This window comes from Parambassis ranga, chromosome 14 (genome assembly GCF_900634625.1).
Source record: "Parambassis ranga chromosome 14, fParRan2.1, whole genome shotgun sequence".
NCBI lineage: Eukaryota > Metazoa > Chordata > Actinopteri > Ambassidae > Parambassis > Parambassis ranga.
The window spans coordinates 10,637,634-10,664,485 of NC_041034.1; the positions used below are offsets into that span (position 1 = coordinate 10,637,634).

Below are 26,852 nucleotides of genomic sequence, written 5' to 3' on the forward strand. Positions count from 1 at the left end.
ATGTTAAAGGATGAATGGGATCAGACTGCCACCTCCACTGTGCTATGACAGCACAAAGTGAATTACAGTCCAGAGCCCAAAAATGGCAGCCTTTAGAGGTATGCACACACTGCTGAAGGATATTGATCGAATGCATTTGCAATTGAAATACTGATAATGTAGCTCCTGCTGATTTCTGAAGTATATTTTCACTCTTTTTGGGAAAAGGCATGAATCATATTTTGACTTAAACGTGCATCAATTTTTTTTCCTTTTTAATTGTACTTTTTAAAATGTCTTCACACTCAACTGTGACAAATGCTGCACGTATAAGTCACAGCGTACTGATTGGACTTCCCGTGCCGACCCACCGCTGCGTGCACACTTAGAGCACCTCTGAGCATTGTGCTGAGATCAGACACAGATTCCGGGAGGTCACGCTGGGAATAGACAGGGGGGGAAAATGAGGGAAATCGTTGTTTGCACGCACACCTCGCGCAGCGGGAGATGAAGAGAGAAAGTCGAAGCCAGTGAGAGGAGAGAGAAATTGAAAATCAACACAATGCCAAGTCGAAGGTACGCGCGGTGTTTGTGAGGCCGTCTCTCTCTCTCTCTCTCTCTCTCTCTGTGTGCGCGTCCTGACGATGTAGATTTATCCACATCCTGATGTGTGTGTGAATGTATGTGCGTCTCACTGAAGGGCTTCTCTCTGATATTTGCCTCAGTGCCGCCTCGCAACGCACCGCGCCGGTCGCGTCGTAGTTCAGACCATGGCAAGGACATCACAGATTTTCAGAGAAGACAATTTATTCCTCCGTTTGTTCGCAGAATAGTAAATGTAATCAGAAGGATTCCCGAGGCGGTGTAACGATTTGACATTTTAGAAAGAAATAGCATTTACCAATGTGGGCGCATGCAGACGGAGGAGTAGAGATGCCTGCCAGCAAGCCGGGGACACTTAAAGAGGACTTAAAAAAACGACTCTTCTGGAGCTTATTTTAAGAAATATTTTCAAATCGACGAATAATTTACATTCCTCATCAGAGAGGAGGTGTGGCATCGCGGCGTGTCCCGACTATTCACTGACACATGGATGGATGACTTTTATGCGAAGATTAAAAAAAAAAAAAAGACCCAAGTGTCCGTGTAACTTTGTACCTACGTCACACGTGATCGCCACATAATATCGAGCCGTTTCTATCACCTTTAAGCAGCAGACTTCCCGTGCGCTCTTGAGGAACACACAAGCAGGTGCACTCCATGTTTCAGCTCGGACACACCGGTACCGACGGTACCTGCGGGACATAAAAAAAAAACACACACAGCCGTGGACTTGAGCGCAGCTCGGGCTGTGGGCCAGTGATGCCGGACACATTAACACTCATAAAGAACCGGACAGAGCCACGGCTGGGGCAGCTAGAGCGCACCCTGACCATAGAGACAAGCGCCCGCCCCGCCTGGGTCATAGGAATCCTGGCCAGTGTTTTGATCTTCACCACGGTGGTGGATGTGCTGGGGAACCTGCTGGTAATCATCTCGGTGTTCAGGAACCGTAAACTGAGGAACTCGGGTAAGATGTGACTTCCTTATTCCTAGAACTTTCATTACTATTTGCATAATTGTAAGTTATGTATGGCCGTATGTGAAATAGTCTGGAGTTATAGTATGTAATGTAGTTTGTTTTACCCTGGACCTCTTCCTCTCTGCTGCCTGTGCGCATTCCACGCATTGACCCATAGACCTCTGAACGCACTCTGCCCCTATAATTGGCACCAGTGAACTCTATACAAGTGCAGCCACATTCTGCATTTCACACAGCTTTGAAAAAAAAGACTCACATCACATAATATGGATTTTAACCAAATGCCTATTTTTGGATAGGGTGTCAACCTACTTCTGTGAGCCTGCTTGCAAATTATAAGGCTTAGTAGACAACATTATCCAGATCAACTAGAGGAATCATATTTTGCTGATGGTAGGGAACGCAGTGATTTTACCTGCAGTTCCACTTTAGGAAATAGTGTGTGGAAGCACTTTATGTCTTCACAACTTTGTCACAGCCTGATTATTACATCACTGTTAAAAACATTGTTTCAGTCTGTCACATGGCACTCTTCCCTCACTCATGCTCCCTTTACTGATAGTCTGAGTCACAGTTGTTGTGAAAGAGTTGGTTAATAACCCCAGATGAATCCTTGAATTCTGAAGTGAATGTGTAAAATTGCCATGAAGAAGCTGCTCCTCTGCAATATAAAGCACCATAAAGTACTTTTTGACAGAACCAAGAAAAACGCTCTCTGAGTATCAGTTTATTTCTGTTTTTTTGATGAAAATGAATGCATTTGACACGTTTGTGAACATTTTAAATGCCGATGTTTCACCATAGGAGGTGATTTTAATAAATTCCTTAAAAACAAATGTTAAGACTGAATAATTGTCAGGATGGATATTCTGTGCACTTTAAATCTGCCACCCGGTGCTGACTGGCTATTTTGTGCTTTATCAGGCAACAATCAGGACAGGAAATATGCATTTATTTGCATATTCCGTAAATCAGCAACTATTTTTCAGCCAGTCGAATGCAACTTGGAATCTTTTCCGCCTTATTAGTCAATGGGAAACATACCCTTAGGATTTATCAAAGCAGCTACAACCTTTCCTTGAAGAACACAGTGAAACTGTCCTTGTATTTGTTTGCATTTTGTTACTTTAGCTGAGCAGATTTCCATCTATCATGTACTTTACATTTTTTTCATGTCCAATAACTACATTAAATCAATGTTATGTTTCTCTTATCCCATAACTATGTCATTTATTTATTGTAAATCAAAGATGGTTAGCAAGTGGGATTGTGGAAGTTCATAGGTCAGAGTTGTAAAGTGGGATCAGTACATTAAGTGCCATGTGTCATTTCATTGCAGCAGCATGACCTACAAATATTTCTTTTAAGTGTGATATTATTACATTTTTTGCACAGTGACAGACTTAGGATAGCTGTATTGGGAGGATTTAAAGCAATCAAACAGAAGCCTTCCCATTTCCTGAGTGAATAAGACAGAGATCATAGCTTATTAAAAAGGGAGTTGGAGGTTGTAACCAGATTGTGTATTCAACATTTTTATCTATTTTTTTTAGTCTTGTGTTACTTTGACGCACCTTAAAAAAAATATGAGTCATTGTACGCAGTGTGCACATAAAAGAATAAAACATAAACCATGGTGTTTTGTGTTTTACATAAACCTCACTTATTAAGAGGACATCCTTGTTGTTTAAAGGCTGCTGATATTTATATTGTTTAAGACCATGACACCACTAGGTGTCAGTCTTATTAACAATTTTAAGAAAAATGAGGAAATATTTTCAGTTTAATGGCCTGTTTTTTAAAAGCTTCAGTGTAGAAATTGACCTTACAGAAACTCTGCCCTCCTTAGTTAGTGTTACTACGTCTGGCAGGCTTCCACACACTTTCAGCATAGGCCGATATGTCAACAATGCTAGTGACAGATGTCCTAAAGAGAATTATTGTAACTGAACGAACCAGACAGAGGGAACTGCAGTATGTTTTTGAGGGGTATATCCACAACGTTATTTGTCAACGATCAATGACAATGACAATATCATGACAATATCATCAAATTGATAGGAAAGCACACTGGACCCAGTGCAAGCGGCAGACACCACATGTCCTGTTTACACACTCCGTGATCATAAATCAACAATGTTCATGCACAGCAGGGTAAGTGTAATACAGTATATAGCCTTAATAATTCTTACCAGAAAGAGCTGCCTGATGCATACAACGATAGCGATAACAACAGATAGCGGTAGCAATACAATGAATTCAATTGGGCATGAGCCCTCCCACACTGCTTAATCCATACCCAACATGTGTCCAGCTGCGGTTTGGGTTGATTTACACATTGTTACCGTGCTCGAAAGCTTGCCAGGCGCCCGTGCCTAGATACGGTTGCTAAGGTATGATTGGCTAGTAGATATTCTTTAGGAGGTGTTTCAGTAATTATAAACGACTCTCAACATGTGCATATGACTACAGTTGAACTTGCCTGCGATGGGTCACATTATCACACAGCACATAGGTAGAAGTGTTCTAGTTTTTGGTCCTCAAGTTGTTTTTCTGAACAACATTTCTTACTTTCTTTTTAACTCAAGCATCAAAAACATTTCTTTGACACTTACTGTTTAACATAAAAACCCAACACAGCTGGTGTACCAGAGTATAAATATCACAGCAGACACCATATTTAGAATAGTGTGAAATGCAGACAGATATACAGGTACTTGGTTTCCCTTTTGCGAAGATGTTTGACAGGAGCTTGACTGCAACAAACATTAACTTACCTGTGCAACCCTTGCGCTATAGCTTTAAATGTTCCAACTTGCGCTAAAATTGGCTTAATTTCTTGTGGGATAGCCTTTCTTTAACCTTTTTCGTAGGTTTTATTACCTCCCTAGGAAGAGTGTCACTTATATATACTACATTTAGTTGTGTGTTTATTTTTTTTCTTACTCACATGGAGGAGTTCTGCCTTAAAGCTGATCTCTCTCAACTCAAACAGCCCACTCAGCAGTTCAGAAACCACACTGAACCCACAGTTGTGAACTCGAAGAATGGCTACAGTAGATTGAAACAACCCACTCATCAGTTTAGACGAGAAAAGCACCTGACTTCACTACAGTATATATTAGCAGTCACTGTGGGAGCAGAGGGCAGCATATGATTACTCACTGCTGTTGTCATTGCTTTGCACAAGTCCCCACTGTGGCAGACTCAACACATTACGCTGAGTGTTCATCAGATTTAAGGCTGGGGAATGGTGACTAGCTCTGCTGCATTCTCACCTACCCACACTTGTATTCTTGTAGTAAATAGTAGTACAGACTCGTAATTATTATTCTGACAGATATGATATCTGTGATTCATACAGATCTGATCTCACGGCTGTCATGTAACTGAGCTGCTTCAGGATTGCAGATAGATTGCATGTTAGCTCCTCATCTCTATCATCATGCACTATTGTACTGTATATCAGTAAGCATGAACCACAGACGCATAATCGCAGGCAGGCATCTACAAGCCTGAAGTTTTTTGACAGCTACAAAATCAGCCTGCAAAACATATTCAGGAAAATACAGTATGTCTACAAATGATATTTTGTTTTCCTGTATAAATGCAAGCAAGAGTATGTGTACACTTGTGTGGGGCAGAGGTTTGTGTCCCCAGAGATTTGTCTTTGAAGGTGCTAAGGTGTTGCAAACCTTCAAAGAGAGTTAGACAGGATCACACATTACAGAGACTCTCTTCAAAGAGACTTTATTTACATCATATCCCCCCCCCTTCTTTCTCTCATTCCCTCTCCAGCTACTTTTTTCTAAAGCTTTCTGCCTGTACAAAAATAAGGCTTAAAATAATTCTTAGCTATTAAGACTGAGGTTTGAAAAAAATCACGTTTTAACCAATGCATCCAGTTGCTCCCTGTCTACCTCTATCCATGGTGCTGAAACTTGAAAACAGACCTTTCATCTATTTAAGGTCTTTTCTCAGATACTGTTCTTCTCTATGTGTGTTTTTGCACATTTGCACAAAGCCAAGTACAGTCAAACTGAACTATAATTATACAGCACTTTTTTTATATGGGACCTATGCAAATAGCTGTCTGTGCCGCCACCCACTGGTCACTGAAAGTAGCCACATCGTTAATAAACTGTAACCTGTTTTAAAGGGGTAAGATTTATATAAGTTGTCACAAAAACTTGGCTGTCGTGGAGCCAGCCTCAAGTGGCCATTTGAGGAACTGCAGTTTTTTAACCATTGTAATTTTCCTAACAGTTGTTAATGTGTCACTACATTTACTTTAGCTTGTTTGATCCAACAATTTGAGCCATGTGAGAACAGTTGGTCATCTCTGCAGCCAGCGCCAAACGGATAACCTGGTAAAGCCATACTGCTTACAACAGATGGTGTCTTTGGTGCCATATTCACTATTTTATGCATCAATGAAAAACATAAGTACTTCTTACCTGGCACAATGATTTACCTGTCTTTTACTGATACTGAGTTCTAATGGAAATGCATGGAGTCTAACCTCTGCAGACGGCGGCACAAAAATTCCCCTGAAAGGAAAAATTTATGAATACTGGCTGCACATTCTTTGGTCAGATGAAAACCAACAATAATTGTTTGGATGAGGTTGAGTCCAGCATGTTTTGGCAGGGATCTGGCCAGGATTACCAGAGTGACTGCATAATGCTGCAACAATGCTAATGCGTGAAATGAGGCTGCATGTTTGGAAACATTATAAGGAAACTTTATTTATGGGTGGCAGTATAGATCTAAGTTTCTAAATAATGAATGAAAGGATAACTTTCAGAATCCAGAAGGAGAGAAATTTACCAACATGAGTAAAATTTGCAGCCTTGCCAAGTATGTCCCCTGACTTGACTCCAATAGAACATCTTTGAAGTATTTTTAAGTGGAAGGTAGAGTGCTTCCAGCATTGAGCAGGTGAAAAGCATCATCTGTGCCTGACTGGCAGAGAACATCTACCCAGACTGAGTTGTCTGCAAAACAAATCTGGACACAGTTGTCTGTTCTAAATTATGCATAAAGACAAATATCTTACATTTCATCTCAGAGTAGTACAGTTCCTGAAAGATTATCAATAACATTTTGCTACTGTTTTGTTGTTTTACTGCGCGTGTAGTAGAATTTATGAATACTGGTTGAGTGCCTTTTCCTATCAATATCACTAAAAATGTCAAAAAGATTTTTATTTGTTTCCTAAAGTCTGCTAGTGAGCCCTGACTTCAGGTACTGTATCACAGAAGAGTTGTACAGCTGAGCTCAAGTCCTTCCTAGCTGTGCAGAAATGACAGCAAGAACACTGCTGCTTCACCTGAGTGTACCTCATCCTTACATTCTTGGGAGTCTGAACTGCCAGTCTGAAGTCTGCACACTCCATATTAAGAAATGCCTCCAGCCTCTCTGTCATCTCTGTTCATGGTGCTGAAACATTCAAATGTATTCTCTATCTGGACCTCTCTGTTTCGCCCAGTGAGCCTCTGTGACATTTTCTGCTACTCTTCACAGTGGTTCTGCTCTGTCCTGAGCTGTAGCTCTTTACATTGATAAAACATGAAAAAGTCATTAAAATGTGAATATGGAAGACAGCATGAGACAGCACATGAGAGAGAGGGTGAGGATGAACATGTGTATGTGTGAGACAGGTGAGCTATACTTGTGAGGATCATCTCTTATGACGGCCATTTAATCTAGACGAAGAGGCTGCTTCACTTAATTATGAACATTGTTACAGATGATGTTGTGGACACTGTAACCAACAGGTCCTTCACAGAAACATAGCATTTTACCTATTCCATATATGAGGAGGAATGACTATGTTATTGCCAGATGATATGAACGACAAATCTGGCCATGCTGGTGATGTCTTGGGTCTTATTAAACAACTATACAGGCAGTCACATGTTCACAAAAGAAGGCACAGAGGAAAGTAGAATTTGTGTCTCCTCATTGTATCTACACTTAAGGATTTGGCTTAAAACAGACCCTTACACAACATTAAATATGATGTAGGAGGAAGAACTGTCCCAACTCTGCCAGTATTTTTAGTATGATGGCCACATCCCAAACAAAACATTTAACAAGCACTACAGGAATACTGAAAATATAAACATTTAATGTTTTCACGGTGAAGACTGGCTAATTGCAGCTATAAGAGACAAAACAGTGGACTTGTTTGGAGTTGCTAATGGTCAACCTCATCTTTCTAGTTCATTGGACAGTTTCTCATTTCCCATCTTTACATTTTAGGCATTCAGCTGACACATTAATCCAACGTGCCTCCCGGTGAATAAGTATGGGGGGATTTCTGTGTCTTGCTCAAAGACATTTTGACAGGACGTACAGCTGTTGGCAGACTATTGCAGGCAATCTCTCTGAATACTAACACCATTCCACTGCCCTGTCTCTACTGATGATTGTTACCAGATGTACATTAACTGTCAGTCTGAGCAGTTTGCTATTAACAGCTATGACACACAGTGGTTTTAAGAGAATTGATACTGACACCTCTTTCTCTAAAAGACAAACTATTCCTGTTAGACATTCACAGGTGATTTGTCTGATAAATGTCAGTTAGAATTAAGCCTTTCCATTGTAAAAATGCCTACAAGTTAAAAACATCCATCCCATTCACTTTTATATACTGTAGTAATGCAGCTTTATTCTCAAACATGGAGCCTACAGATATTCAACGAAAGAAATCCCCTATCCCTGACCCAGCAGCTTTTTTATCTTTATTTTAATATTCTGTTCATCACTTTTAAAACATAGTTATGCCGTTCATTTTCACTATGACCCAATACGCATCCTCAGATCCTCAACTTATCCTGGTTTCTACTATAATTTATGCTCCCTAACCAAGGTTTTTTTTGCCAGGGGGACACTTGGTTGTTTGATTTTAATTCATTAAAATCAAAACAGGAGAAAGGCAAGCTGAACAGGTTGTCAGATCAATCAGATTTTCTTTAAGCTGAACAGGTTGTCAGATCAATCAGATTTTCTTTAATCCTGGGGAGCTTTCTCAGCTTTCTGTTGCACAGTTTTTGAAAAAAAAAGTTCCCCAAACCAGACAGCTCAAGGCACGCTCATACCATCCATCCGGCGACCCTATTGAAACCTTTTTATGTGCATAACAGAGGAGATGGAGAAAAGCAGGCAGAGAGGGAGTAATGTTAAGCTGCAGCTCAAAAAAAAAGAACAGGGGGGAAGAGATCAGACGCAGGGGCTCTGTTGCTAGTTTGATTTGAATTAATCCATTTACCTGATATTGAATCATTTGGAATCACGTGCCAAAATTGCATTATGCATCAAGTTGTGACAAATATTAGCCACCAAGCCTAGTTTAATCATGTATTTCCTGTAGAATCCATAGGGGAGCCGAGTTACCACTGATCTATAATGCATGGGAGAAGAGTGTCTGCGGGGCTTTGAGGGATTTTCAGTATGTTAGGCTTTTCCATATAATTCTTTCATCATCTGGCTTTACTGTTTTTTTGTCTTACTCAGTGAGTATTTAGGCAGAAGTGAAGGTTGGACATGACTGCTGGGGATGTTTTCAGCAGCATTAAGTGCTCTGGGAGTATACTTCTGCCTGAGCTTTGCCCAGGCACTGTCCTGTATCTTTTGGGAGAAGCATGACTTCTGTAATTCCCTTGAATACAGACAGCTGGATAAAGGAAACAGGAGGAGCTCACACCAGCTAGATGGAAAGCATGGGGTGAGAGAGAGAGAGAGAGAGAGAGAGAGAGAGAGAGAGCAAGAGGGTGAGTTACAAAAGGAAGAATCTGTTTAAAACCGCTCAAAAACAGAAAAATTATAAGGGAACAGGCTATAGAATAGATAAGAGGGGAGCATGACTGAAAACCTTTGCTATGAAAAGTAGAAGAGTGATGCTGTGTTATAGCGGCACAGCCAAGACAAGAACTACTGTCATGTGTCATCAGAATCACCCAGTTGTTATCAGTACTTTAGTGCTGAGATGGGGGGGATGATTCAGTAGCACAAGTTTGCACATACGCGCACACACACAGAGCAACTGACAGAACAATTTTCCCTTAACTCAATGACCATGAACATGATAGATTGACCCATTTAATCTGTAGAGCAAGTGATCGGTAATTTCATTCCTTTATTCCTTATCAAATCCCCTAATGCCAGCTGTATCTCCCCGTATCCATAATGCATGCATTGTGATAATTTGAAGTGCATTATGTAACAGTTTCTCAAAACCCTCCGGCAGCAGTGGGTGAAGAGGTGGAAGAAGCAAGGGATTTGCTGCAAGAGAAGGAGGAGAAAGAGAATGAAAGGTGGAGGGAGATGAAATAGAGAAGACAGGAAAATCAGGGGCAATCTAGATTGAGAAAATGAGAATAGGATGAAGGAAGGGAGGGAGGTGTTGCAGGGTTGTGCAGAACTGTATTCATGCAAACGCACACAGACAGTCTCAATGCAGGCAGATGCAGAGAGAGACAGCAAAGCAGGATGGCAGCCACTTCCTAATCTGCTCTTGGATACATCTCAGAGATATATATGAGGATGCTTTACACAACGGCAAATGTTAAAAGTATAATAAATGTATCAGGGAAGTTATTTTATATTTAATTAGTACAAGAATTTCTTCTCAGATTAAGCTGGCATGCAATAAATTTATTTTGCCTCGAACTGAAATCCCTCGAAATGCCAAACAATGATATATCCTGAAGAAATCAAAATGCACTGCGTTGTTTTTAGAAAATAAAACCTCATCCCTTTCTAGCTATCTGTATCAGCAAAAGATTGAGAGCTACACTTTTAATAGGTTGCACCCTGGTTCTGTTTTCATTATTTAAATCTCTGTTGTGTCACTTATGGCACTGAGTGTGTTGCATTAAAGAACATTAAAAGATTAGTGGTTTGTTTTTATTCCGTTTTATTCAGTTTTCTGTTAAACCCTGAAGTCCTGTTAACAGCAGTTTAGAGATTGGCAGATAATCAGTTGTCAAAGAAACCATGGATTCAAATGACATCCAAGAAGGTAACTGAATCTGTTTCTGAGTGATTTTAAAAACTCTGGATTGAATAGCCGACTTACTACAAACATGGATTTTGCCTCATACATGCGTCTGAAGATGCTCAAGGTTCTAGAGGCAAAATTTGAATTACCCTTGATCAAACATACATTCATTCAGTCAATTCACCTATTGAAACATCTGAAACTTTGCTTGAAACCTCTTTGCAGTTTTGCAGCTAAACATTTTCAGAAACCTGATAGAATGAGGCATTTTTTCTAGTACATATGTTAAAAGTATAATCAGCAGAATGTGGGCATGTGGCTACTGTAGTACACTGCAGAACCATTTGGCAGTGTTTTGCATGAGAGATGCTCTCTGTGCAGATGTGAGCAGATATTAAGCTAATAAAACTAACAAAGTAGTTAACCATGTTTCACTTTTTTCTCCAAACTGTTTTTTGAGCCATATTTTATCATATTTCTTAGCCAAGGCTATTAATACAGTTCTCAGCCCTTGTTTATTTCCCTAAAATCACATTAGCACTACTGTTATAAGCGCAGAAAGAATGTCTGTGGATATAAAAAGGGGGGGCAAACACAGTCACTTTCCTCTCCTGGGGGTGCTGCATGTCCTTCGGTTTCTGTTCGCCTCTTTCACAACTCCCGATCAGAGCATGTTTGCAGCTCTAGTATAACTTGGCAGCTGGGACAGACAGTCTGAGTACTCAAATGCCGGGCATCCAAAATGCCAAGTTTTCTGATCAAACACAAAATGCCCAGAGAAATTAAAGCCCTTCAAAGGCTGCAGTCGGTCAACTGGATGTAAATCTGTAAGTAATGATGTGGAGAGACAAAGGCAGTATTTTACATAATGAAAGAGGCTGAGCTGAAATCTTTGCTGGTTTCGTAATCAATAATGTCAATCGCCATTTCTTTCTTTGTGCAGTTCAGCTTTAATCTGGACTTTTATTTTCTCAGTGTTCACTGTTATAATGATGAGCTAAGACAGCTTTCTGATTTAATCATCTGCTTTGCTTTACAGTTCAGTGTGCACTTCAAAGGTCAATCTCCTAGGACTAACCAGACTTAATGTCTGCCTGCCGTATGCAGCAGAAAAGCCAGTAAGCCATAGAATTACCACAGGATGTGAGTAAAATGTGTAAATATATCAAATCACCCTACAGTTTTGTGTTGAATCTGAGGTAAACTCTCACAAATTTGCTCATGCACTGCCTCCTTCATAACCAGATGGTGAACTACTGCAAATAGCCTCTGTGCTTAGAGACAGAGGGAGGTGTATCTGCTGTTAAACCTCACAGCCTGGTAGGCCTGGCAGCATGTGCCGCTAGACTGAGCAGAGCGGCATTTTTAATGTGAAGGAATAGAGGGTAAAATGGACGATGGCTGGTGTTGTGCATTCTAAATGTGTGTTTGTGGGGAGACGAAGGGGTCTGGCTTGCCTGAGGCAAAGCGTCCACAAAGTGCATTTTGAATGTGAATTGTCCTGATCTGAGTTCATCTCTACGCTCAAACAAAAGCTTACCAACAGATGACAACTTCATCAAACGCGTAGCTTTGTGACGCGCACAAATACATACTCTCGTATGTTATTCACTGTACAAGATATTCAGTAAGATTTCATCTGGCTTGAGAGGCAGCTTGAGCGTGGATTAACAGCTTTGCAAAAGATAAACAGTTGGTAGCGATGCGTCTGCCTCCCTTGTCTCTGCAATTTTGACCAATAGCTTACTTTTTTTACATAGAGCCAGAATTTTCCCAACCCTATATAACTCTGACAGCCAACTAAATGCACCGCAACAGCCACGTATTCATGAATAAACTGCAGTATATAAAATCACAAAAATATTATATCACCTTTGTACAATTGTGACCTCATATGTGCAACAGGCTGTGAACTATTTAAACATGGGAGTCCAGTGATTGATACACTTTTGGAGTAGAGCCCCCAGAGTCTACGGTGGGAACTGCAGTTTTTCACAGTTTCACATCAGACTTCACTTCTCAGCCTTGGAGGTTGCCGCATGGTGAAAACACTTGATGTTCAACCAGACTTTTTCACCTCCGGTGATCAGGGGACTTGCTAATTCTTCCAACAAACACCTCCCCTCTCCCTAACTCTCCAAGTGAGTTGCAGCTCCAGTTTGAAAACACATCAATTACAACAACGAGCAGCCAGCTCCTACCAAGCACACACACACACACTATATGTGGCAGCTCTGCATGTTGGGCAGGCAAGAAATGTGATTACAAAGGGTAAAGACATTTGTAGCTAAAAACCTGTCATTGTCGGTGTATTGACAGCAATATTTTGTGCAGTGTTTATTTTTGTGCACTCACACTGCAGATCTGGAAGGCAAAGAAACCCAATGACAGAGTAGCATCACTAATGTGGCATGCATGAAAGATACAAATTGAAAGTCGCTAACAATGGACTGGAAAAAAAAATAAATAAACCATTCATGGTGCCTATTAAAAATTTGATGCTTGAAGAAGTTGGAGGAGCAACACATAGAATGTGAATCTGATTAGCAAATGAATTCATCACCCTGCAGATTAAGTACACTCAGTGGACAATCTGATACCTTTCAGGCCACAAGATTCATCACAGCTGATACATTAACATTCTGATTCAGTGGGATGCTTTAAAGGAAAACGTAAACCTTTAATCTTTTCTACCTTGTTCCCACGTATTAGTCAAACTGGTGACATGTTTGTAATGTCCTCAGTCACAGTCTGCCTGAGGCAGAACTGAAGTAAGCGGTTGGTGCCACAGCAGTAATAGGGCCACACAGAGCATGAAATAGACAAAAAACATGTTTTTCAACTGTTTTCGTAGCAATGTTCTTCAAAAAAAATAAAAACATTCTGTAGCAATATTATTCTTTTTTATGATTTATTCCAGTCTTAACATCCATATTGTTCTTTTGTTGCACCTGTTACAATCATAAAGTCCTGTTTTTATTATATAGACAGACTTTATTGTCCCACGGTGGGAACTTCGCACAAAAAAGCGATAAAGACAAAAAAACAAACACTTACACGTGCACACACTTATTCAAGAAATCCAACCTAGTCTTTTATTTAGGGTTGAAAAGAGCTCTCTTTCCCTGTACAATATGTGGTCAGATGGAAGTAACTAGAAGCTTAGACTGAGGGTGTGATCAGTGTCATGAGCAATGGTAAGTGCAAAACATATGACACATTACTGTTGAGGTCTGAGAGGTCAAGTGTAAGGAGAGCATAGATCTTGGAGGCAGTGTGTGTAACACTGTTGAACATTTCTGGGTTGAATACGGTCATCTTAGAAAAAAACAGACTTTACTATGATAATACCTTTGTTTTGTGAGTTTGTTTTTGAGACCGAAAACAGCACTAAATAAAACAAATTTTTGCGTTGCTCCTGACCAACTAAAGTTTTCTAAACTGGCTTTCAGTAAGCCAGAGTCCTCTTTCAGAGAGGGAGAACATAGAGAGGGAGAGAGAGAAAGAAGCAGGAGTGCATGAATACTGCAACCCACTGCTGGATCAGATATCTAGCCCCACTGGTGAGAAGCCTTTCGGGCCATTGGCAAAGTGATGAGAGCAGCATTTGCACCCCAAAGGTTGCCAAGTAAAGCCAAAATAAATGATTATGTTGCTGTGAATTTCACCACGGCTTGTGTTATTCTACTGGACTGTGTTTCTGGCATCAACACAGAGAGGAGAAGTGCCGACAAGAGTGACAGCAGGGGGGGTTGAAAGAATGAAGAAGTGGCACGACAAACAACCAGAAATGTTTGAGCTCAGTAAGCCGACGGATAAGGGGGGTCACACTTATCGCTCGCTCCTCGGCTAATGGACAATGGATAATAAACTTTATGTCTTGACATCTACGAGGTGTATCTGCTCCATTCTTTCACAGCACATCATATAAACAAGAGGAAAGGCTGAAAACAACTTCCAATATCACACCGTTTGGGCAAGATAGTATATAAACAACAGAAAGTATAAATTTTACATGCACCTAAAAACAACAACAAACCACAGGAGAGTGCATAGCTAAATAAACATCTGCTGTTACACCTAAAAAAATAAAAAGCTTTTGTTTCTCCCGGTCGGTAAATTCAATAATAATTTCCATCATCCTTTGTTTTGTGTTGCGGTTTGGAGCCTATCTGTTAGAGAGCTAATGTTTTAGATCTTAAGGAACAGCATGCATATAAAGTCCTGTTGAAGTGACTCTAAATGGACTTTTGACAGAACAGTCTTATGCAGAGATGGGAGTTCTTTTTCACTTTCTTCATTAACATTAAATATCATCAAATACTCATTAATCATTAAATGCATTGTATCACCAGCTGCTCATTTCACCTGCCTATTGAGCCCCAAACACCTGCTTTAATCTCCGACTCTTTGATATTATCTCTGTGCAGTGCTCCATCACCGAGAAGTGCAGTGATGTTAGAGGGAGTTAGAGATAAACTCGCGCTTCCCGGTTGGCCTGTGCAAGTCAGTGTGCAGGCTCACGTGTTGGATGAACTTGAACTTTCTGACACCAAGTCCTTGAAACTTCTGATGTTCCTCCAGCAATTGCCCTGATCAATACCACATTTTAACTTCAATGCGGTCTCTTAACTGCAGAATTTCACAGATATTTTGTGATTTTCATGAGAGTGCTCCCTCTCCCTCTCTCACACTTTCTCACTTTTTTCCTTCTTTCTTTCTATCTCTTAATAACATCCATACACAGTTCAAGATTATGCAAGGAGGTTTCACCACAGGTCAGCAGCTTTATGCACCAATGCTGAATGTCAAGATGTCAGCATCTTAGCCTTGAGCAGATCACCTAAAGTATATAAAACTCTTTTCTCAATTTCCCTCCAACAGTACAGATATATTCTGTGGGTTTTAGAAGACATGCACCTCTACAACTAGGGCTACTGTACCACACCAAAGCAAGAGGGAAAGGGGAAGGATTTCTTTTTATGTGTTTTTGTTATACTTTCACGTTTGAAAAAGGATTCAAAACGTTGTACTCTGAATAACCCACAAAAGAGTTTTTATAGTAAAGCAGAGTTCAAATAAAAGAAGTGAATGATTTTTCCTTTACTTTTAAATAAGTATTTCTGTGTGTACATTACAAATTATTTTATTGTGTTCTAAAGCATAACCTATAATGTGCAGTTAGAGAAAGACACATCATTGAGTGTTTTTAATCATTATTATTCCTTTTGCTGTCCCTCTGTGTTCTCATAATGATTTTTCCTGGCGGCATTTATTGTGTTTAGTGGATTCTGTGCTCATGAGCTGGCGCTTTCTGATTGAACCGATTTCTTATAATTTGTGAAATCATTTGGCAGCAGCCATTTTTCTGAGAATTTCACATGAATTTTGGAACATGAACACAGTCACATTCTGTATCTGGCAAAAGACATGATGCTCACTGTGTAGCGCACAGGAACACTGAAAGGTTAAGGAGGTAATTTTGTCAGAAAATTGCTTGTTTGCAGACTAAGAAAACGTTATCGGGAAATCATTTGGTTTTGCATCAGCTTACACTGATTATGCAGAAAGTTTAAAATTGGGCAGCCCATGTACAACCTTTTATTACTCAAGGAGGTCCATGACTGCACTAGAAGATGTTGCTATTACTTACACCATTGTGGACTGCTGATTTTAAAACATAGCAGGCAGAACCTAGAAAATGATCTTCCCGCTGGAATGAAGGTCACCCATGGGAGATCATTGATAAGATCCATGACATGATAGCCGACCAGCACTATAGTTAATTGCTACAGAGTCGGGTATCTGTGCAGTAATCCACAATGAACTGCAAATGACGCTCACTGGTTTCATCTCAAAAGCATGTTGAGAGACGTCGTTGTCATACATCAGGCAGATCTGGACAGATTTTCGTATACCATATCTGTGACAATGGGCATGCAACGAAATTGTCAGGAGTAAAAAAAAAAAAAAAAAAAACTCATTGTTGACAGGAGGCAAAGGACATGCTGCTGGTGGACCGAGAAAAAAAAAGCCCCACAAACTCTTAAAACCGCTACGGGAGAATATCAAGAAGATTGTGGATAAAAGGCTGACAAAAAGAACGCAACACTCCAGCCCACATATCCCATGGCTGCCTTCCAGGAATGTCAATTTTAACTCCTCCAACATGCACCCTATTCACCTGATTTGGCATCCTCAAACTACTCCCTCTGTGCAAAGATAAAGAAGGCAGGAGTTCAGTGGTCACCATTTTGACAGCGAGGATGAAATCATTTCTGCTGTGCACCACTTTCAAAAATGGATCTGCGTGCTCCAAAGTGTGCAAATGAAGGACATAATTACTAAAAAGTTACAAATAATGACTTTCTAAACACCACTTTGGCAATGCCTTTAATAACTTTAACGTCTAACCCAATTAGTTTTACAAAACACTGTACAGTGCTAATGTTTATACAATATTGTATATATTTATGTCGATTATATTGAAATGTTCTTGCAGTTACTATCTGATCAAGTTAAAGGTTAAAAAATAAATCAAAAAGTCCAAGAACAAGGCTGAGGTAAATGACGCGTGTTCTACAAAACCATTCATCAGAAGACAGCATGTCAGTTTCTGAAGGTTTGAGGTTTCTGTGTATGGAATAAAACCACCAGCTGTAAATCCTTTACTCATCCCTTCACCTGACAAGCTTTTTATCACACCACTACACTGTATCGTAATTCCACCGGTGTTGTCCATATGCTCACTCTCCCGTGCAGTGTGAGGCCTGTGTCGGCCAAAAACCCATAACAAACTCCTGTGAGCACGTGCATGAGCACAAAACAGCCATATGTACTGGCAGCTATAATTATGCAGTAAGACAGACCAGCGCTCAGCTTACTCATCGAGCGTTCGGACAGGGAAGATTTTGGTCAAACTGAAATATTAAAAAATTCAAAGTTGACAAAGATAATATGATGCAGACTTTCAGACATTTTCTCTGATGTAACCCCAAGTCTTCATGCCCTCATGTTTATGGTAATAGAGCCATGTTTTCCAGTTATCACATGACACAGAACCATCTGTCTGCTCAATGCCTCACCAAGTAAGCTGATCGCTGCATGGGCTTTTTTCTTTGCTGATGTTTTTTGGTTTGTGTTTTTTCTTTTTTGTTTGCTTTGCTGACATTTTCATTTGGATGCACATTCATTTACTGAATAACAGCATGGCCCACAGCAAGAAAAAATTCTAGTCTAAAATATATATAAACAATTACTCAGGTATGTATCCTGCACTTGAAATTGTTTTCTGTGTAGCTTAATAAGACTGACTGTGTTAGAAGTTTGGACATTTAAAAAAAATAAGCTCTTTGGTCAGCTGCCATTCTCATTTGTCATGCTGCATAGTTAAAAAAAATCAATTTTGAGTGGAGTGTGGAGAAATATCCCTGAGGACTCTGCAGTCTATTGCCAAAAAAGTGTCCTTTTCCCACACTGCACATGACAGATAACATTTTGAATAATTGATTGCATGTGCAGTTACATTTTAGAGTCACATGTACACACACGAAGCAATTAAAAAAAACAGCTGCACATTAAGAGCGTGCCATGCAAACGTGGTGTGGAATGAGTACATTAGCATTACTTCAAACAGTAGATGATGAATGACTTTGATAAGTTAGTGTCAGGACGGACATCCACTCAGGGGACGACAGCATAAAGGGCCGAAAAGTGACCCATAGCTGCATATGCTCAACACAAGCAATGATTAATATGCAAATTATCTCTGCGCCAGTGTAAACAGAGCCTTTATTTGCATATAAAACTGTGTATGAACATTTAACAGTTTTGTAATTATAATACACTCATGTGAGATTCAATATGTGGGATGAATTACTAGCAACTACTCTAGTTACTAAGGTGCTGTTATTATTCTAATCATTAAACATAATCATCGTTATTATCTGTTGTGATAAACCCCTGTTTATGGACATCAACATTCATAATAACCAGCTCATTCCATTTAAGCCTTCATTGTTTCTTGGTGCCTGACTGAACCAGATTTAAGTTGTTCCTTATCATTATGTTGGTGATTTACTCAAGTTATGCTGTAAGGCAGTTAATTGTCGCTCATTAAATTAGAGTGCAGCATTAGTGTGGTGTTTGTTTTTTTTATGGACAGTGTTTATTTTTCTGTTTTTTAACCCACTTGTGAAAGTAATAGTTAGGCAACATTGCAAACATTGCACATAGCACTCTTGAAAAAAAAATAATTTGCATAAAAATGTACACAATAAAAAAAAAACAGCAATTTACAGCAAATTATTTGTGTAATGTGCTTTGATTGGAGTTTTTTTTTAGTGTTTACATAAATAAGTTATTTATGCCCATGCTGTGGAAACTGTTTATTGCTTATTTCATCATATTGCTTCAGATATCTTGCAGCTATAGTTGCTTGACACTGCAACTCAGTGATCGTTTTGTATGGTTACTGTAATCTGGTAAATGTAATTAATAAATGAGTGTGCAAGTTGTTTACACTGTGACCGTGTCGAATAAAGGGAGACCTGAGGGAGGCAGCTAAAAGAAGATTCTAAAAGAAAAGCTGGGTTCACAGCAGCAGCTAACCAATGGCTGAATCATATCCATAGCCAGTTCCTACGCATTTCTTTTACTGCAACCTAACACTAGCTTTATAATACTTGTTGACTTTCGTGGCCTAAAGTGCTACGGTTGTGTAGAGGTGAAGGAGTCCATGTGATGTTGGGGGTGGCCAGGGGTGCCTGAAAGTAATTTTTTTTAAATCAGAGGCAAGAATATAAGCAAAACTGCACCTAATAAAAAAGGTGCTCTTGTGGCTTTTGTGTATCATTGTTTGTGTGTCATTTTTATTGCATTTTAACCCATCTTTATAATAATGAAATAAAAGCCTCAGTGATTTAATTGTGACCCATTTGTGGTCATGCAGGAAGAGCTGCCAACATAAAAGCCTTCAGCTAAAAAACACAGTCATCTGGCAAGAAGAAGGAAAAAAAAAGCAGAAAAAATGTTGGACAACAACTTGACATTATCCACAGGGCTTTGACAAAAGTTAATCTTTTGGTATTTGCAACAGAAAATAGAAGAACTGTCACTGTGATAACTTTTTAGAGTCGTAAAATGCTGTATCAGAATATTAGAAACGTCTGTGTCGCACCACACTGAAGACACTGAAGACTTTAAGCTCATGGATCTGCTAATTTAACTGAATTTCCTGGACCATTGTGTTGGCTTTACTTGAAACAACACACCCACACAATAGCACTGTATTGTATTCGGTAGAAGTAATGCGACATTGTTATAGTACAGCTTAGGAGGATCTAAGGCAGAAGGGAGTATAGCAAGTGTTTCCAGTGAAGGTTTTATAAAAATGTGGCAGATATGACTTTATAACCACACATTTTTAACCATCTTTTTTTTAAAGCTACAGTTTTGCACTGTTTATTTTGGGCTTCTTGTATCCATCTTTAAGAGAGCCGATTCCATTGCCCATACAAATGTGTCCCCGTTTGATGTTTTTGAGCTGCTTAGAAGTCCAGTACTCATTTCTAGGTAAATTAAGATCAGTCAAATCAAGAGGACTTGTCACATTTAGCTGGATAAATTGCCTCACATTTCTAATTAAAATGTAACCTCAGGGATGTTTATACCAATTAACACAACCAACCTGACTTTAGACAGAATTTACTGGAGGGTCGCATAAATGTGTAAGTGCATGTGTGCATGCCTCTGTGTGAGTCAAGCCAAATATGTTGAAATAAATAAACCTGGTGAGCCCTGGATGAACCAGGAGAGACCGGTCTTTGCCGCTACAGGAATAATATAAAATTATGGTAGCATAACTAACATGAGATGATTACTACAAGAGACTTGTAAAGCGTTTCCATTGTTTTTTAATGTGTCCAGAGAGTGATAAAGTGTCCTCATGAGGTCATTTTCTTCACACACTCAGAACGAGACACTCTGTTCTAATCTATTTCAGACTTGCAATGCGGACTGACCACTACAATACATTCTCAACTCAGACTAAAAGCACATGTCGTGAAAGCTGGATTATGAGGGAGTGTGTAAGGGTGATTACTGGGTCACAGTGTTCAGGACTGACACACCATTGGTAGAGATATTTGAAGAGCAGCTAAGACAATGGGCAAAAATAACAGACAGTGATTGGGAGTAGTAAAAAGTGGTCAGATGTTATGGGGGGGTATTACCACAATATCTTGTGTTCTGTCTCGTCATCTTATTCTCGCTTCTCTTTTTTTCACTGTGAACAATGACCATGCTCCGGTGACCTTTATTTTTTTCCTTTAATGTTTAGGCCATGTTCCTAATTTCCTATTTCCTCTTGACTGCTCTGTTCATTCATCTCAGTTTGCAGATTGAGTGAGACGTCACACCTCATTCAGCAACATTCTAGTTAATTGTTCGTTGTTGACTAAGAGCAGTCAATGCCCCAAAATATCTTAATCATCCAAATCCAGTACTCCAATACTCACTTCCTCTAACTTCTAACTTCCTGAATGTTTTGAATTAGGATCTTTTGTTGCATTCAGAAGAAAACACTGGCCCAAACTACATATAAAGAGAGAAAAACTAAAAATTCTACTGCTCTCTGCTTGAGGTCCTCTGTCTTTGTTCCATTTTTCATATAACATTTTATCCCCTAACAGACAATAGCGATTGCCAGAGGTGATGGGCTTCATTATAGAAATGAAAATGGTGATTAATTGTTCACTTTTTGTCTTATGGGCATTCTTTACACATTTTAAATGAGACATCCCACTTCACAACATCAAAAAACACAGCTTTTATCAACCTTACCACTTTTCCCTTCACATCACTCCATGCTGGACTCAGTCTTCATTCCTTTCATCATTCTCTTACCATCTATTTTTTGCCCCCGTTCCTTCACTAAAATAAATTTAAATGCAAACAAGGCAAATCTGCCCAGCATGTCCTCCCACAGGAAAGACATGAAAAAAAATCAAATGAGAGGAAAAATCACTGCAATCTCCTCTCCTTTGGGTATTGCTTACAGACACGGAGGGAAAATGCACTAAATCATTTTTTGGTTCTAATACAGTTTATTACAGTAATCATTCATGCATTCCTTTTGTCAAAGAAGATTAAGTTTCCATCAACAATTCTATGTGCAATTATACACACGTGAATAACCTTGCGAAGAGCGCCGCTAGGAACATCCAATGTACCCATTAGGCATAAAAAGGAGAAAAACAAACAGCAGTGCAAAGGAAATACAGTTTTTACAGTGCTGTGCATGTTTGCTCATTTTCTTTTGAATGTGTTACTACTGCAAATGAAACACTTCAGACTGTGTGTGCTTTTATGTGGAAATTCAAACAATTCAAGGTCTTTGAATAGTTTGATGTCCAAATAACACCCTGTCCCTGTCAGGGTTTCTGTGCAAATGAAGGAGTAGCATGATCTTACCATAGTTTACATTGCTCTAAACCCTGAAACAAGATTACCATGTTTAAGCTCAGACTCTCTGAATAATTATGAAATGTGATCATCATCATAATCCATGGCTTAGGAGACAGATGGTTCAAACATTCCCGCAGGTGTGTCAGCATGCATTTGTGTGTGTAGGCCGCATGTGAGACACTTGTTTGCTGCTTTGTCAAACACACAACGCTTCTTGTCAGGCTGATGGCGAGAAAATGAAGCAGCCCGCTACAAACACAGACATTCTGAAGCAGTTCAAGTGAAGCAATGGCTATCTGTTAACTCACAGCACTGTCAGCAATGAACAGCTGCAGCATCTATGAGGGGCGAGTGAAGGTATATGATGTTAAACAGCTCTGCACATAAAGTTTAACGTTGGGTAATCATGTAGAAAGTTACATATATATCTTGGAAAATTGAAAAAAACAAGCCAGCACTATCTGAGAAAACAGACAAGATCAGTCTTCATGCAGGCATCTGCTACCTCAGGCTCAGAAGCTGGATGCTGCCACATTACGAGGGAAGGGTGCCCCATCCTACAGCATAGTGAAGAAGTGGGCTGCTGAATTCAAATGTGGCACAGAGAGCCTGGAAGATGACCATCATTCTGAAAGGCTATGACTGTCACCACACAGGAACTCCACTGACAAGATCTGTGCTCGATCCTGACAGATGGAGTTATTATATGTCCATCTGTCAAGATCAAGCATATTTAAGAGACATTTAAACCATGCTCTGGACCATTTTTTGAGGTCAGAGATGCCAACATCTACAAACACAGGATATATATATGTGTGTGTGTGTGTGTGTGTGCGTGTGTGTATTAGTGGATGCAGAGAATACAGATTTGTTGTGCATATGGAAATAAGGGCCTTGTATTTTGCACTCCATTAGTTTATTCTATACCTCTGCATGCATGTGTGCACCTCTAACTCCACACATCATGAGAATATTTTGTTCATTGCCTAATTTAATTGTTGATGTGGGACACGCATGGCCCTTCACACAACACTATTGGTAATAAGCATAAATCTCTCAACACTGTAAAGATCATTTTTGCTTTATCACGTTTGGGGCGCACTATAATGAAAAGACCTATATTAGTTTATCTATATATATTATTATATATTATACAGAACACCATCTCACTTTTCACGCACACAGCCAATTTATATTCAAATACACTTGGAGGAATGAACAGAATTGGATTATGAAGTCTTATCAGACTGTAATTGAAGATGCCACAGTGCATTCACCATCATAAACCCACACATATGCTGCTATCCACAGACATATTTTAACATATATTTTATGGATTGTGACTGATAGATATGCTGTGGTAATTGCATTGTATAATTACCACTTAGCTCCTTAGTAAGCACAAGTATGAGCATTCAATTTAGAATTTCTCTTACTTTTGTGGAGCCCAGTGGTGATTATTTTGGACATTCCAAAGCCAAATATCAGTAAATATACTAATAATATATATACTAATAATAACTAATAATAATGTGTAGTGTATTGATTATGCTTTTATTCATGCAAGGTGGTTTCTTGCCAGTGTTAATGCAATGCTGTATTCTAAATATAGTGATTTGTCTAGCAGTTTTCCCCATGAATGAAGAACTTTAATTGATATATTTTGTTGTGTCATGTTTTTATGTCATGTTATTTATTACGTAAGCCATCATTATTGTTCTTTTATGTACATTACTGATTAGCTTATAAACAAATCTCATCACATCAAATCACATTCAAAGCCAATAGTCTAAGGCAGCAGTCATAATTTAGTCACATGGTGTTTGGTGGGATACAGCTCCTGAATTCTGACAAAGTGAATTAATTCAAATCGTAAGAGACACATTTCGATTTCCTCTGTGTCCTCTTTATATGGGAGGTGCTGCATTGCTGTCTCCTCTTTTTGAATCATGGTGACACTTCTTAGCTGTCAGCCAGAAACACAACCCAAGCCACGTGCTGACCATAGTTGGAGGGGGTGCTTTTATATATTTTAAAATGGTTCATATGTTCATCCTTTTTTGTCCCCCCAATGAAATATAGAGATGAGCCAATAAATGTCCATATTTTTGTTTGCACGCTCCATCTGCTGCCATAATCCTCATCTACAGTAGTTAATGATTAAGCAATAGTGCAGTCGATTTTAATCAGCAGCTTAAATGTAAGAGTGCAGAGTGATGTTTTTTTTTCTTTTGTGGACTTTTGTGAACAGACCATTCTTTGAATTAGGCTGGGGGCCAGCTAGATGAAAAAGGACCTCTACGCTTCAAGTGTTGTGTCCACACGCTTGTCCCTCTACTGTCAAAACAGTGACTCTGCCATTCCTGATAAAGCTCTGTCTGGTGCGAGGCAATCGGCTGTAGAGCTGAGGCTAGAAACCTTTTGTAATCCTGGCCTTCTCACCAAGCAGGACTTTCTAAGATAGGCTCCTTGCATACTGAAAACTGCATCCCGTGTATAAGTCTAGTATTTGCTCAACTGGGACATATTGGGACAAGTATTAACAACTGGTTTAAACCAGGTTTGAATGTGTGGATCCTTTGTCAACCATTCTGTCCCTGACTATTCTAAAGCGTAATGTGTAGTGTTGTAAATAAGACAGCTTGTGCTGATAAATTGGCAGGAGATGGAAAGATGAGGAGTGAAAATTTATTAGCCACTGAATCCAGTGGTAATAGAACAGTATAATGTGGTGTCTGTAGCCTGATAAAACATGACTCATCTCACAATCAGAGAACAAGTTCCTAAAAGAACTGACATTGTCTCTCTGTGTCTTCCTCTCCAGGTAATGTGTTTGTGGTGAGCCTGGCATTTGCTGACCTTGTGGTAGCCTTCTACCCCTACCCCCTGGTTCTCTATGCTCTTTTCCATGACGGATGGGCACTGGGAAACACACAATGCATGGTAAGGCCGCATCACTCACCAGCCTGTTTCTGTTTACTACTACTAGAAATACACAGTCATACACAGTCTGACAGAAACGCTCTGCTCTTTCTCTTTCTCTTTCTTTCTGCTCAGGTCAGTGGTTTCCTTATGGGGTTGAGTGTCATTGGCTCCATTTTTAACATCACTGGGATTGCAGTGAACAGATACTGCTACATCTGTCACTCATTCTCTTACAGCCGGCTATACAGCTACCGCAACACGTTGATGTTTGTTGCCTTAATTTGGTTGCTCACAGTGGTGGCCATTGTTCCCAATTTCTTTGTCGGTTCCCTGCGCTATGACCCACGGGTCTACTCCTGCACCTTCGCCCAGAATGTCAGCAGTTCCTACACAGTGGCGGTAGTGGTGGTTCACTTTCTGGTTCCCATCGCAGTGGTTACATTTTGTTATCTACGGATTTGGGTACTAGTGATCCAGGTAAGGCTCCAACACCAAGAGCAAACAACATATTGTCAGCTTTAATTAACACAGAGATTCCATTGGCAAATAATAACAACCATATCCAGCAGCCTTCAAAGTTCATCCTGTAATGTGGTAAAAAAGGGCTCCCCACGTTTTCACATTTTGACCTTTGATAAGTGACCTACTGTATTTCTGCTTGAGTGTAATTTTTAAATGTCAGAATATACTGACTAAATACATCATCCCGTCTGTGAAACCTTTTCTGACATATAACATTTAGGGTTATTCCACAACTGGAGCATTTACGTCTGAATGAAACTCGGGCTGCGTTTTGACCCTTTGGTTGGTAATCACATTTAGGTGTAGACACCCTGTCCTCATTAAAAGGCAATTATAAATTCTCCTGGTATAGTTGTGCCTGGTATTGGCCATGATAATTATCACATGTATAAAGAAATGCAAAGTCTTGTACTAGATATGTGTTTGTAGTTCCACTTCATAGACAAGTCAAGATTTCTGAATAGATTAGAGAGCTTATTTGTAGAGCATGTTTAAAAAAAATATTTATTCATTTTAAGACAACTCCAAATGGTGCAAACATTTTGACAATGAAAGCACATATAGTTTCAGCTGAGTGACTATGTTGGACAGACAGAGAGATGGTCCAGACTCACAGAAGGGCTACACGTGTGTCTTTTTGTGCGTGTGTGTCCAAAGGTGTCTCATTTCCATCTTCTGTGTCTTCATCTTGTCCAGGTGAGACGTAAAGTGAAGACAGAGGACAGCCCTCGCCTCAGACCAAGTGACTTGCGGAATTTCATCACCATGTTTGTGGTGTTTGTGCTGTTTGCAATATGTTGGGCCCCCCTTAACCTGATTGGCTTGGCGGTGGCAATAGATCCATCTCGTGTGGCTCCCCGTATCCCAGAGTGGCTTTTTGTAGTCAGCTATTTCATGGCATACTTTAATAGCTGTCTGAATGCTATCATCTACGGCTTACTCAACAGGAATTTCAGGAATGAGTATAAACGCATTGTCACTTCTGTCTGGGTGACTCGGCTTTTCGTGACAGAGACTTCGCGAGCCGCCACAGATGGCAGGAGCATGAGGAGCAAGCAATCGCCGCCTCCGCCACTCAACAACAACGAGTCAGTCAGAGATCGTGTAAACAAAGAATGAAAGCTGGATCCTTGAGTCTGTGAAATTTCTGTTTTTATGTGATATCCAGACAGCTGTGCAGCTAAAGAGTATCAAGTAACAGTTGGAACTGAAAGACATGGCTTTGTTTTCCTTAAGTTTATGGTAAAAAAACTTTCTGAAAGTGTCTTCATTGAAAGAAGCAGAGTTTTGCATATTGTGATTTGTATTTATGGAGCAACCCTTTAAGGATGTTATAATATGTTGGACAGGAAAAACTGAGCCATGCGT

General features: G+C 39.7%; 1 protein-coding gene across 1 annotated transcript; it reads left to right on the plus strand.

Annotated features, from left to right (window-relative positions):
* Positions 1–1,341: 1,341 nt before the first annotated feature.
* On the plus strand, positions 1,342–26,603 carry mtnr1bb (melatonin receptor 1Bb). Its single transcript, XM_028421232.1, has 4 exons — positions 1,342–1,549; positions 24,862–24,980; positions 25,095–25,439; positions 26,181–26,603. Exons 1-4 carry the CDS (start codon positions 1,342–1,344, stop codon positions 26,601–26,603), a joined length of 1,095 nt encoding a protein of 364 aa, XP_028277033.1.
* The last annotated feature ends 249 nt before the right edge of the window (positions 26,604–26,852 follow it).